Source organism: Onychomys torridus, unplaced genomic scaffold (assembly GCF_903995425.1).
Source record: "Onychomys torridus unplaced genomic scaffold, mOncTor1.1, whole genome shotgun sequence".
In the NCBI taxonomy this organism is placed as follows: domain Eukaryota; kingdom Metazoa; phylum Chordata; class Mammalia; order Rodentia; family Cricetidae; genus Onychomys; species Onychomys torridus.
Window position 1 is genome coordinate 8,520 of NW_023412811.1, and position 14,367 is coordinate 22,886.

Sequence of the window (14,367 nt, forward strand, 5' to 3'; positions counted from 1 at the left end):
CGGGGCTTCTTCCAGAGTATGACTTGGTCCTTCTCTCTTCCAGCTCCAAGGAGAGCCAGGCCAGGAGCAGGAAAGAGATAGAGCTGTGGAGGAAATGACAGCCTGATAAACAGCTCCTGTGACCATGGGAAGAGTCTCCCTCCAGGCACCTCCCTTATCACCTCTCCCCACAGCTTTCCCCAGACCCTCCCTTTGGTTGTACACTCTCCCTTCCTGACACCCTGGAAAGATCTAGAGATTCTCCAACCACCAACTTTGTGCAGCGTCAGCCTGCTACCCTCTCCCTTCCCCTCCATTGCTATTCTTAGAGATGTCTAATTTCTCTTCGATGCTTCCTTACACCCCACTGCCACCTTTCCTAACCCTAAACTGATTCCCCCCAACCTGGGGCCACTGGCACCCTCTATTCTATCCACTGGGCTCTCGACTGATACTCTCTACACTGTTCTTGCAGCATCTGTACCCAGGGCTCGTCCCTCCTGGGGACATGAGAAATGACACTCATTTGCTTGGTATTCCTCTTGCAGGTGTGCTTGGTCCCTCTCAGCCTTCTCTGTGGCTCCCTCTTCCTCTCCCTTTCTGGAGCTGTAAACCTGTTTTCAGAGCATTCTTGGGCTTTTCTAACATATACTCCATAGACACCTGAATACATTTTACTGTGTCGCTAACCACCTCTGTCCCAGAATCAAGTGTTTATCCCTTTTTCCTGAGGCCTAGATTCTTAGGTCTGATTGTCAGAGCTCTCTCCTTACATGTTCTACAAGCACAGAAACTGTGTACCTCATTTGAGAGGCTCAGGAAGATCGTGAGTTTAAGCCAGCTTTGGGCTACAAAGGAAGACCCTTCTCATCAAAACATCAAAAACAAAACAACAAAACAGATTTCAACATTTCAACAAAACATTATTTCAAAAATCAACTTCATTATCTAAATATCTTCATCTGCTGGCCATGGAGGTGCAGGACTGTCTACACTCCTAGACCCTGGGAAGCAGTGGCAGGAAGTGCATGAGTTCAGGGTCAGCCTGGGCTGTATCCTGAGACTTTATCTCAAAACAAACCCACAGAAAATAGCACTCCTCCGTTGTCCACAACTAGTCATTTACCTGATCATCTGATCACTCCCAGTGCTACTGCCTTCTTCCTGCTCCCTGGGTTATGGAGGCTTGCTGATGTCCCTCTGCTTTCTTTCCCATCTCTCCATCCCCCACTGCCCAGACCAGGGCACTGTCTCCTCCTCCACTGAAGAAGCCTTCTGGGTTATCCAGGAAATCTCTAACTTCCCTTCTATTTTCCATGGGAGAATTGCCTGGCAGTGTGCTAACATGTCAACCACTTGAACTCATCCTGGCTCCTGAGGGCTCTCAGGAGGCAGTCTGCAGTACCTACCATGGTCTTCAGGACCTGCAAGGCTGAGTCTTGCCCCCCTCCTGCTCAGCCCCCTTGTCTAGTGCTCTCCCCCTCCTGATCCTTCTTTGCTGTCCTTGAATTTTCATTGGTTACCTTTTCCCAACACTTACATATCAAGCAAGAATTATAGTCACAATATCTAATTTATTTATATTTAGCAAAATTAAAGAAAATACTCTATCATATATTTTATTTTTGTGAGTCTAAAGTATTTTCCTGTCTAATTTACCCTTTCATCATGGCGAAGGAAAACTATAAGTATAACTATCTGGTCTTCAACTTCATCAAGGACATGAGAAAGATATAATATTTCCTGCCTCTGCCTTGCATGTGGCTGGGAAGGTGTGTTCCATCCTACCCAGCTACTTCTAACATTTCAGAGTCTGGGGCAGAAAGATCATTGAGACCAATAGTTGGGGGCTAACCTGGACAAAAAGTCAAGACCCTATCTAAAAGAGACAGGGACAAAGACAGAGGGAGAAGGAGGGACGGAGGCTTGGGGAATCAGTTCTTGAGTCAGAATAGGTCTCTATGTGTGAAGTAGAATGTTTCCAGCAGGTGTCTACATGGCTAAGTCTCTAATTAAGGTGTGACCTCAGACCCCCTTGGGATCTCTTTGGAAGCTTCAGGAGCAGTCTCTCAGCAGGCTGTTCTGTGTGGGCTTTTGCCCTGGGTCAAGTTCAGGAGGGAAACTGCACTTTGCTCTGCTCTGGGCTGGATTAGTTACTGTATAAATTCCTACAGTCCCTGTTCCTGCCCTAGGGCACTTGGCTTTCTCTGTGTAGGGGGTTTATTTCCCTGTTTGGTTTTTTTTTTGTTGTTGTTGTTGTTGTTTTTTGTTTTTTGTTTTTTTTTGTTGTTGTTGTTTTGTTTTGTTTTTTTTTGTTTTGGAGCTGAGGATCGAATTGTTTTGTTTTTTGTCATTGCTAAGGACTGAACCCAGGGCCTTGTGCTTGCTAGGCAAGCACTCTACCACTGATCTAAATCCCCAAACCCCTTTTTTGTTTTTGAAACAGGGTCTTGCTCTGTAGCTGAGGCTGACTTCAAACTCAAAATCCTCCTGCCTCTGTCTCAAGTGCTAGGATTATAGACATTTGCCACCACACACAACTTTATATCTGTCTTTTTTCTGCTTCTTCTAACGTCATTTTTATTATAACTCAGGGTTTTGTTGTTGTTGCTGTTGTTGTTTTTTTTGTGATGGTTGCTAGGGTTGGATTTAGGGACTTGTTTTGAGGTTTTTTCATTTTTATATGTATGTTTGCCTGTATGTATACATGTCTGGTGCCCCCTGGGGGTCAGAGAGGGCATAAACAAGACCTTCATGATGACCATACCAGTTGACATGCCAGTGTTGATGGGGGAAATTTTACAAGGCCCCACTTCTAGATGAAAAGCTACAACCTGTGGTTGCTGAGGGAGGGAGAATCAGTTTTCTCCATTCATCAGCCCCCTATTTGGTTTGCAACCCAAGTGGTCAGCCCCAAACATGTGTACACAGGAGCAACACGAAATGGACCAGAACATTTGTTCTTGCAAAGGACTCAAGTTTAACTCTTAGCACCCACATGATGGCTTACAACTGTCTGTACCTCCAGTTCCAGGGGATCCAATATCCTCTTCTGACCTTTCTGGGCACATGATGCATATACATACTTTTAGGAAAAACATTCATACACATAAAATGAAATTTAAGAAATTCTCTCTCTATGGGATTTGGGGTGTGGCTCAGTGGTTAGGAGCACTGACTGCTGTTGCAGAGGACCTAAGATCAATTCCCAGCACCCACATGGTGGCTCACAACCATTTGTAACTCCAGTTCTTCTGACTTCCATGGGCTCATGGCACATAGACATACATACATACAGGCAAAACATTCATACATATAAAATAAAATAAATCCTCTTTTTTCCACACCCAACCCCCCACCCCAGGACCAGGATGTAACTCTCAGCTATTGATCCAGCACCATGAATGCTGCTGTGATTGTAAGGATTATGCCCTTAATTACATCACTAGCCTGCTATGGCATCTCAGCCTAAAAAGCAGGCATGCTCTCTCTGTGTTCTCTCGTTCCTTCCGTATTTTCCCTCCTCAGTGTGGTCTATCTGTTTCTTTCTCCTTCTCTCTCCCAATAAGGCTCTAGAAAGGTAGCCATGGTTCGTGGTCCTTTCATAACTAATACATCCCGCACTCTCATCCAGCCACAAGCGCTGCTCCTTAACCAACAATCATGACAATGGACTAAGCCTGTGGACCTAGAAGTGATTCTGAGGAGAGGGGACGCCGTCCTGAGATCTCCTGCCCAGGATTGAACAGAGCTCAGACTGCCCAACCAGGGCCACATGCAGCTAATTAAAGACTAGAGAGTGCTTAATTAGCAAAGCCACAGTGCTCAGTGGCTAAGAGAAGCCAGAAGAAATCCAGCCTGGGGTCATCTGGAGTCCTGGGAGCCATGTTGCCACCTGTGTGGGTTTCCCAAGTTGTGTGGGCCCCTGCTCTCACAAAGGCTTCTAAAATTGTTTATTAAATCCAGACCTGCCCCACCTACACACACACACACACACACACACACACACACACACACACACACACAGAAATTAAAAAAAAAAAAAAAAAAAGCCAGAGAGTGGTGGCACACACCTTTAATCCCAGCACTTGGGAGGCGGAGGCAGATGGATCTGAGTTTGAGGCCAGCCTGATTTATAGAGCTAGTTCAAGGACAGCCAGGGTTGTAGTTACACAGAGAAACTATGTCTCAAAAAATAAAAGAAAGGAAGGAAGGAGAGAGAGAGAGAGAGAGAGAGAGAGAGAGAGAGAGAGAGAGAGAGAGAAGGAAACAAAGAAGAAGAAAGGCAAGAGACAGAATGTCCTCATGTCTTTCCGTACACCTTCTTTACCTGGACTTCTGCATGAAGGTCAGTCCCCAGTCTCCGAGGCCTTCCCACATCAATCAAGGCAGTCAGCACAGTTCTTCAAGGGAGGCTCCCTACTGAGGTGAGTCTAATCTCTGACTAACTCACACTGGAACCAATGGTAACACAATCCTACTAGGGAGACTGAGATGGGTAGATCTCTATCACCTTGAGACTAATGAGTTCAAGGTTAGCCTGAGCTAACTAGTGAAATTTTATTGTCTCTTTTCAGGTTGTTTTTTGTTGTTGTTGTTGTTGTTTTGACACAGGTCTCTCTCCTCTGCTCTCCTGTGCTCTGTCCTCTCTGTGCCTCCCCTCCCCCCTCCCCTCCCCCACCCACACCCTGCCTGTCCTGGAACTCACTATGTAGACCAGGCTGACCATGGAGATCTCTGCCTCCTGGGTGCTGAGGTTAAAGGCCATGCCAGCTTTTTTATTTTTAATTAGTTGATAGTGTGTTTGCAGATACATGGGTTTCACAGTCCATGTGTCGAAGTCATGTGTGGGAGTTGATTTTCTTTTTATTTATTTGTTTATTTGGTTTTTTCAAGACAGTGTTACTCTGTAGCTTTGGAGGCTGTCCTGGAACTCGCTTTGTAGACCAGGCTTGCCTCGAACTCACAGAGATCCACCTGACTCTGCCTTCCGAGTGCTGGGATTACAGGTGTGCGCCACCACCGCCCCGCAGGAGTTCATTTTCTTTGTCCTCTGGCTGAGGCAGTGTGAAGGGGCCCCAAAATAGCTTGACCACACAGCAGCCATGACAGGCTTAGGGGCCTAGACACAGTTTCTTTGATAGGCTTACTGGCAGGCAACACCCAGAATCAGAAAAAGCCTTAGACTGATACCAACGGGGAACCACCCTGGGGTGAGGAAGAACCTGGCATCCCAAACATTCCAACCATTAGATAAGGTGGCCAGATGCCCTTGAGTCTAGCACACACCTATTTTTTGTTTTACAGATACCCCTAGATTACTGTCAGCCAACTGGGGTCCTGGACGCTGGAAATCCCCTCACCCCAACCTTTGCTATGATAAACTTCTGTCCCACCTGAGCTCAGGGCTCTCTGCTCTCACCACTATGTCGGACAGACAGAGGGTCCAAGCTCTGGAGCTTGAAATAAAGGCTCTTTGCTTTTACATGCGGGATCCGGTCACTGTGGTGGTCTTTTGGGGGTCCCCACGCTCTGGGCATAACAGCAGCCTCTCTGGTTTCTGCTGCTGCGCTGTGTACTCCAGACAGTCTCACCCGGGAGTCTCTGGGTGTCTTCTGTCTGCCTCCCATTTGACCATGAGGATGCTGGGACAGTGGGTGTGCAGCACTTCTGGCTTTTCACTGGAGTTCTGGGGGTCAGACTCTGGTCTTCAGGCTTGTGCACGGAGTCCTCTATCTGCCAACACATCTCTGTCTGATCTTGCTTGTTTTTAACAGATTCTCACTATTTAGTTTAGGCTGACCTTGAACACACTAGTCTCAAGGTCATGAGGCTCCTCCTGTCCCAATCTCCTTAGTAGGATTGCATCACCCTGGTTCCAGTGTCAGTTAGTCACAGATTAGACTCATCTGAGCAGGGAGCCTCCCCTGAAGAACTGTGCTGACTGCCCTGACTGATGTGGGAAGGCCACGGAGACTGGGGACTGACCTTCAGGCAGCAGTCCAGGAGAAGAGGGCGTGCAGAAGGACATAAGGACTTTCCCTCTCTTGCCTTGTTCTGGCTGGGGTCCCCCTTGCCCAAACTCCTGTTTTTGCTGCTGATTCCTCCTCTGATAGAGTCTGCACTCTAAGCCTTATTTATGGAACGGGGACCAGCTGCTCTCCAGGAACTTTCTGCCTTCCAGTGCCAGGTGGGGACTACTGAGGCCCCCCACCTTGTGGACTGAGTAACTACCACCCCTTGCCTACCCACCCCTACTCCCCACCAGTAAAAAACAGGTCCTCTGGGACTCCTCCAAGGTTGAGATCCCAGTACTTGGTTATCAGCGGCTCAGGTGGGATTTGACGGTCTTTTTTTCAAAGCCTGTTGTTTCTAGAGAAACCACTAAAACAGAAGTGAGCTACCGCATTGGATTTAATGTTACTTGTTGAAAAAAAATATTTTTTTTAGGTGTGAGTGAAGACATGTGGTGTCCCAGAACAACTTTGTGGACATTTCTCTCCTTCAACCTTACCATGGATTGTGGGCTTGAACTAGGGGTTCAGACTTGTATGTACTGGCTGAGCTGTCTCCCGGCCATACCCCCACCCTCATGTTTCTTTCTTTTGTTTTTGGTCTTTTCCCGACAGTTTGTCTGTGTAATGGCCATGGCTGTCCTGGAACTAGCTCTATCGACCAGGCTAGCCTGGAAAGGAGATCCCCCTGCTTCTGCCCCCCGGCATGTTGTGGGATTAAAGGAGTGTGCCACTACTACCCAGCTTTGTGTGTGTGTGCCTGCATGTCAGAAGAGGGCATCAGATTCCACTACATAGATGCCTGGAATTGAACTCAAGACCTCTGGAAGAGCAGTCAGCGTTCTTAGCCGCTGACCCATCTCTCTAAGCCCAGAATAAACTCTTCCCTGTCTCCCCTCCTCCCCTTTGGTTTTTCCAGTCAGGGTTTCTCTGTGTAGCCCTGGCTGTCCTGCAGCTCACTCTGTAGACCATGCTGGCCTCAAATTCAGAGATTCCCCTGCCTCCAAAGTCCTGGAGTTAAATGCTGTACCACCACCTTCTGTCCAGTGTTTCCTTTTCATAGCAGTGCTTTTGATACATTGTTTTTCAAAACCAGACAAAGTTCCCGCCCCCAAATCACAAATGACTCCTCCAGTCTCTTGAGTTAGTTTTGCTTTTCTCTTAACCTTTAAGTCACTGGGTTTACTTTGTATCTGGTGGGAGGTGTGGGAGCCCCTGGCTTGCTTTTCTCACCGTGGAGGCCATGGCTCTCACTGTGGTTGATAACTGCCTCTCCCACTGAGGCCCTGAGATCTTGGTGCTCTGGGTCCCTCCTTGTTCTTCCAGGTCCCAGCACCTCACATTCCTGCTGTTAGAGGGTTTGCTGTGTTTTGTGTGATGTGTTCTGACATCGGGTAGGCTGAGTCCCTCCTATGGTCCTTTTCAAAACTGACAAAGCTGTTCATGGACCCTTTCACTGTTCTATACATTTTTAAAATGAGTCAAGTTCCTTTCAAAAATTATTTTCAGATTACCTTAGGGAGAATGGACATCTTTATAATATGAAGGTAACTCATTGACAGAGATATCCTTCATTTATGTAGACTCTACTGTTAATTTCTTCTTCTTTTTTGATTTTACTTCTTTTTATTTTATGTGTCTTAGTGTTTACCTGAATGTCTGTACACCACATGTATGCAGTGCCTGCAGAGGCCAGAAGGGGGTGGAGGATCCCCTGGAACTGGAGTCACAGGTGCTTGTGAGCAACCCTGTAGGGAAATGCATGATTAACATTGTAGGAAGCTGCCAGCTTTCACATTTACACTTAGTTAGTTAGTTTGTTAGTTTGTTTCTTTGCTTGTTTGTTAGGCAGGGTCTTATTATGTAGCTCTGTCTGGCCTGGCTGTTGCCAGGTAGACCAGGCTGGCCTTGAGCTCAGAGATGTGCCAGCACCTACCTCCTGAGTGCTGGGATTAAAGGCCTCTACCTCGGCTCCTGGCATCACCTACCTTCAATATGAGTAGCATAAATAGTCAGTATGGGTGGTGAGCATATTAAACACATGAGGCTGTAACACATCATTTGTAATTGCCTCTTGTACCCATTGTTATTTGAGTCCCACCTCACACTGCTTTGCTAACTATGGTTGGTTATTTGTTCTGTTCTGTTGAGACAGGGTCTGATATAAGCCAGGCTGGCCTTGAACTATGCACCCTCCTGCCTTCACTTCTCAAGTGCTGGGGTTACAGGTGCATGTCTGCATGCCCTGCTTGCTGACTAGGATTTCTTAGAAGTTTTTCTAACTGAACCCTTACTTCCCTGCCTTTGAGGCTTATCTGAGTCCTCACATTACACCCTGAGTCTCACCATCTCCATCTTGTTCTCTGAACCCAAGTTGTGATGCCCTGGCTGTTCCCATGAATATGTCGTCCAGTTTCTGCCTACATGAGACCCCCCTTCCCGTTACATCACCTTGTGTCAGTCCTCTGACCTGAAGTGAGAAATTGAAGTGAGATATCCTTCACAACATGTTCCTGTACTGAGGAAGTCCCAAGGATTTTTTCTTTATACACTTCTGTTGTGTTTATTTGACCTGCATACATATCTGTGAACCATGTGCATGCCTGTCTCTGAGAGGGTGTGAGAGCTCCTGGAATTGGGAGTTGTGAGTTGAGAGTGGGTGTGGCCAATTCCCCTTTGCCAAGACACCCCTAGACAAATGTCAGCCAGTCAGGGTCTGAACTCTGGAAATCCCGTCACCCCCAACCTCTACTATGATAAAAATCCACCCTGCCTGGGCTCAGCACTCTCTGCTCTCACAGTTGCCTTAGATGGACAGAGTGCAAGCTTGAGCTGAAATAAAGGCTCTTTGCTTTCACATGAAAGAAAGAAAGAAAGAAAGAAAGAAAGAAAGGAAGGAAGGAAGGAAGGAAGTGGGTGCTGGGGATTGAAGCCAGGCCCTCTGGAAGGGCAGCCAGTATTTCTTGTTTCCTTTAAGGAATATGGGGAAGGAGTTGCTTAGTGGAGCACAGGGAACTCGGTGACAGTTGCCATCATGAAACTCCAAAGCAGCATGAGATACAGCGTATGAAAACTGCACACTTGTCTCCTGTCTACAGCTTAAGGAGCATCTGTCATGGTGTCTTGGTTTGTCAAAATCTCCTTCTTTTTTAAAAAGATTTTATTATGTATCTGTGTAAGTATTTTATCTGCATGTACAACTTTATGCCAGAAGAGGGCATCAGATCCCACTAGAGATGTTTGTGAGCCACCATGTGGTTGCTGGGAGTTGAACTGAGGACCTCTGGAAGAGCAGGCAGTGCTCCTAACCATGAGCCATCTTTCCAGCCCCCATTAAACCCACTTCTAAGCGGCATGGTTTCTGTTTTTTCATGGGGGTTAAACACACCGAAAGCTGTCAGTTCCATGCACTTCTTGAATGCTCTTTTGAGGTGTGTATCTCCTGCCTTCATCAGCTCCCCTTCAGAATGAATCACTTTAGTCTCCAGGAAACTGCAGCCAGTAGTTTTGAATGGCCGAGCCATCTCTCCAGCCTGTTTTCTTTTTCTTTCCTACTTTTTTTTTTTTTTTTTTTTTTTGGTTTTTTGATACAGGGTTTCTCTGTGTAGCTTTGCACCTTTCCTGGAGCTCACTCTGTAGCCCATGTGGGCCTTGAAGTCACAGAGATCCCCTGTCGCTGCCTCCTGAATGCTGGGATGAAAGGAATGTACCACCACCTCCTGGCTCCAGCCTGTTTTCTTTTTGTAAGTTTCTAGAGAGGAAACCCTTTTGCTCTGGGACTGGAGACTCCTTGGTTGTGCTCAGATTCCCAAAGGGACTGCTGAGTGCTTCTCTCTCATTTTTTTCTCATTTTAGAGATTAGCTCTAGTTAAGGTAGCCAAGGCTGCTCTTGAATTTCCCTTTTTTTCAATCTAGGATTGTTTTTTGTTTGTTTGTTTGTTTGTTGTTTGTTTGTTTGTTTGTTTTGTTTTTCAAGACAGGGTTTCTCTGTGTAGATTTGCACCATTCCTGGAACTCACTTGGTAGCCTAGGCTGGCTTTGAACTCACAGAGCTCCACCTGCTTCAGCCTCCCCAGTGCTGGGATTAAAGCATATGACATCACCACTACGCTCAGAAGGACTTTCATACTGACCCAGCCAAGATCAAATGATTGTGTAAGTCATTTTATCCAATTTATTAAAAGCAGTTATGCTGGTTTTATTCAGCTCTGAATCCAAGCTTTTAATTCATAGCTTCCATTTCCTGACATTAAAAAAATTTTTTTACATGTACTTGTAAAACTTCAGAATATATATTTTGAAAAATAAATATGTACTCACATTTATTATGTGGAAAAATTATTTTTTAGGCCAGGCATGGTGGTACACACCTTTAATCCCAGCCCTTGAAAGGCAGAGTCAGGCCTGTGAGTTTAAGGCTAGCCTAATCCATATAGTTCCAAACCATTCAGGGTCCAGAGCTACACAGAAAGACCCTGTCTCAGACAAACAAAAAGACAACTTCTACTTCTTAGCTCCAGAAATAAAGCTCAACAGTAGAGCACTTGCCTAGCATACTTGAGGCAAAAATTGGATCCCTAGTACCACAAAAAGAAAATATTCCATTTTTTATTCAGAGCTGAAAACCCAGGGTTCCTATCTTAGGCAACTACTTTACCACAGAACTATATCCCAAACCCTAAAAATTCTAATAATGTGGGAGGCACTTAGAGAAAGATGTTAAGATGTTTAGCCAAAAGATGTGGGAACAGCCAGGTGTGGAGGTGTACACTTTTATTTAATATCATTACTCAGGGGGCAGAAACAGATGGATCTCTTGAGTACAAGTTCAGCCAGAGCTATTTAGTGAGACCATATCTTAAAAAAAAAAAAAAAAAAAGGTGTTAGCTGCACAGTGGTGGCGAACGCCTTTAATCCCAGCACTTGGGAGGCAGAGTCAGGTGGATCTCTGTGAGTTGGAAGCCAGCCTGGTCTACAGAGCGAGTTCCAGGACAGGTTCCAAAGCTACACAGAGAAACCCTTTCTCAGAATAAAAACAAAACAAACAAACAAACAAAAATTAATAAAAGGAATTATTTCTGTAATTCTGGTCTTATTAATAATTTTGCCTAAAAAATCTTTATTAGATGTTTGCTTTAGTGTTGAATTAGTTCTGTTATATGTAAAGTGATAATAGTTAAAAAATCTCCCCTAGATATCTTTTCTAAATCACTTCTAAGTGTTAAGAAATCTTTAGGTGTTTGCTAAATTATGTAATATAAGTTTGTCAAGTAGATCTATAGAATTTCTTTAAACATGTGTTTATAAGCTTGTAAGAAGTAAAGACGTAGTAATAAATGACCGTGTTGTAAACATAAATTTAAATAAGAAGGATATAAGATATTTGCTAAGGTAGTCCTAGAGAATGTAAGTTTGTTGTTAGGCTTAAATAAAACTTAGATAAGGTTCATAAGTAGAGGCTGAGGGTAGCCCTACAGAGACTCTGCTAAGCGATTCTTCTAATGGAAGCTAGTTAAGAATAAGAAGTAATATAGCTCTTTTAAATGTTTGCTAAGTTTGGTATTTGAAAAATAAGTCAGAGAAATGTAGGTTTAGAATATATAGGCTTTAGGTTTAAGGCTATGAAGAAGACTTAATAAAAAAGTAATTTCCCAACCTGAGACACAGAGAACAGCATCTATACCAAACTTGGCAGTTCCAAAAGCCAAAAGTCAACAAGACGCAGTTCTAGAGACTGCCAGCTTCAGAAAGTAGCAGCAGAAAGTAGTGTCCACTGCAGAAACTCATAAAGCATCCTAGCTTCTCAAGCAGCAGATGCTAAGAGCCAATGAAAGCAGAGCCGGCACTAGTGCTGAGGGCCTGCAGCCTTTCAATGAAGAACCACGGTGAGAAGCGGACACACTAAGCCACGAGAAAGGCAAAGGGCGGTGATCAGCAGCTGGGAAAGCCCAGCAGTGATGGCAAGCTGCGGGAAATGTGAAGAGCCAGCAGAGCAGAGGTGAAGAGAAGACAGTCCAGACTGCTTCTGCAGGCTGAGAGCAGAATGGTGTCAGTGTCCGACCCGCCGCTAGGAGGCGCTGGAGAGCAGGAAGCTGTGGAGGTGAGATCCGCACTCCAAACTGAACAGCTGGCCTGAGGCTCTGCAGGAACTGTGGATACTGAGTGCAGCCCTAGCTTCCAGCAGCAGGATGTGACTGCAATCATGGAGTTGCCCTGAGGCTGCATTTGTCTGATACCAAGGGACTGCATACCCTAGGACAGCTTGCTGAGTATTCCGGGACCTGCTTTGCTGGGCGCTTGGACTGTCAACGATGCAGGTGATGGGTTTTGCTCCCCAAAGCCAGAGTTGCTGTGGGAAGGCCACAGATTCAGCTCATGGCAGCTGAAGGAGCTTGAGCAGGCATGGCTGTGAGGTGAAGCTCTCTAGCCTGGTCCAGGAGCAGACCGGTCATGGAAGGCTACAGATTGCAAAGGGCAGCAGCGGCTGGAAGCTGAAGTTTCAGAGAGACTTGCTTGAACTGAAAGGTCTTGGTTATGGGACGTTTTGTATTTGGAACTGTTTGCTTCAGAGTCATCAGGATTCTGACAGCTGTACCAGACTTAAGGGCAGCTGACAAGTCAGTCCCTGTCTACCAGTGCTCAAAGGAACTTATAGGAATGGTACCAGAACTCCTTTTGAACTTAAGATGGACAGTAGAGATTTCATAACATGGGAAAGTTTGAATTACTTATGCATTTTATAGACTCTAGCAATGGTGATGGCTTATGAAAAAATGGAACTGTTTAAATAGAGAAGTTTTTTTAAAGAAAAGAGGAGTGTTAATATTCCTTAGTATATTTAATTTAAAAATATTTTCGTGTTGCTTGAGTGAATTGTTACGTTTTGTATAGTTCTATTTAGAAATTGTTTTTGAATGCTGGTTTGTAGGTTTAGTTTAGGTTTGTAGGATTAAGAGTTTGCTTTATTATAAGATTGAGAGAATTGTAACTATGTATAGTAATATTTATGTTATAATTATGTTAACCTGTTAGTTTTTAAGTTTGATGGGGTTGCATCAAAAGTTTTTTCTTTTAAAATCTAAAGAACAGAGACGTGTTGGAGACCATGAGATTTCCTAGTGGCTGTACCCAGCAGGAGTGCATGGGAGGTTGATTGGATCATGGGCCTGGGTACCTGGTGTTTGTAAGGGTCTACACTTGGCTGTAATTAGCAAAGGGCAGGTCTTTTGCTCCACCCCTTGGCATTGTTAGAAAAAGACCTTTGGAGTAAAGTTCTGAGCCTATTTGGATAAGGATCCAGGCCCACCCGAGTCTATCCTGCATTTTCCCCGTGTTTCTCTCCCCTCAATTTCTAACTCTCTTATTCCTCATTCCTCAAGAGTCCCTGGGTAAATAATGGTGGCAGCTGGTCCTCCATGCACTCCCCCTTTTCTTCCCATCCCTCAACCCCCCAGAGCTGCACCTCTAACAAGGTGGCGCCAAAGCTCATGATGCTGGCTGCAGCTTCTCTTAGCACCAGCCCTAAGGTGGCCTTCTGGGCAGGCGGCTGATCGGATTCCAGGGACTCCTGGGACTTAAGTTCTCTGAACCTTTGCACCAGATATTCCTGAGCTGCAGCCACAGCAAGTTCCAGGGAAGATAGAAGCGGGGGCTGTAGGGCCACCTGGAGAAGCAGGGGGAGTGGAGTGGTCTAGTCACAGGGAAAGGGCCACATCCCCAGGCGCTGGAGATGTCTCCAGATGTCTCCGCCTTTGGGTGGCCATTCTCATACTCTCACCTCGGTGGAGCTGTGGAAGTGGTAGACCCACAGCAGGGTGTCCAAGTTGCTGGGAGTCCCCTTCATGTCCGAACAGATGGTAGGTGCAGAGGGGCGGGGACAATTCTGGCGTGGTGGTGCAGGGTTAGTAAGGGGAGGAACCCCACCACTTGTGCAGAGGTGTTTGTGAGGTAGAGGGCAGCTAGCTGTGACATCATGCCTTTTGGGTATCTCAGGTATCTCATTTTCGTCATGGTGGTTGCCACGCTCATTGTTATGAATTGCGTCATCGTGCTCAACGTGTCTTTGCGGACGCCGACCACTCACGCCACATCCCCTCGGCTGAGACAAGTAAGCGCTGGTTGAGGAAAGGACAGCCCAGGGTGGGAGGCGGGCTTGGCCTTACCTCTGCCCTGGTCACAGACATTATTGGAGCTACTGCCACGCCTCCTGGGCTGGAGCTCACCCCCAGAGGCTCCCCGAGCTGCCCCGCCCGCGAGGCGTGCCTCGTCTGTGGGCATTCTGCTCCGAGCAGAGGAGCTCATCCTGAAAAAGCCTCCAAGCTTTATCAGGACTTTAAAGTCTAGCAAGAAGATGACAGGAACATTTGGAAATGGC

The 14,367-nt window shown here is 46.0% G+C and overlaps 1 protein-coding gene across 1 annotated transcript; it reads right to left on the reverse strand.

The window, feature by feature from the left end:
- Window positions 1-13,353: 13,353 nt before the first annotated feature.
- Window positions 13,354-14,143, reverse strand: LOC118575884 (uncharacterized protein C17orf107-like). The gene is made up of 2 exons (XM_036176253.1): window positions 13,771-14,143; window positions 13,354-13,656 (listed from the first exon to the last, which is right to left on the reverse strand). Exons 1-2 carry the CDS (start codon window positions 13,834-13,836, stop codon window positions 13,354-13,356), a joined length of 369 nt encoding a protein of 122 aa, XP_036032146.1. The 5' UTR covers window positions 13,837-14,143.
- Between the last annotated feature and the right edge of the window lie 224 nt (window positions 14,144-14,367).

Bases quoted from the DNA above. Each gene is read 5' to 3' on its own strand.
- LOC118575884 (XM_036176253.1), bottom strand. From the start codon at position 13,836: ATGAAGGGGACTCCCAGCAACTTGGACACCCTGCTGTGGGTCTACCAC. The intron at 13,657-13,770 runs GTGAGAGTATGA...CTGCTTCTCCAG, and splicing joins ACTTCCACAGCTCCACCGAG to GTGGCCCTACAGCCCCCGCT.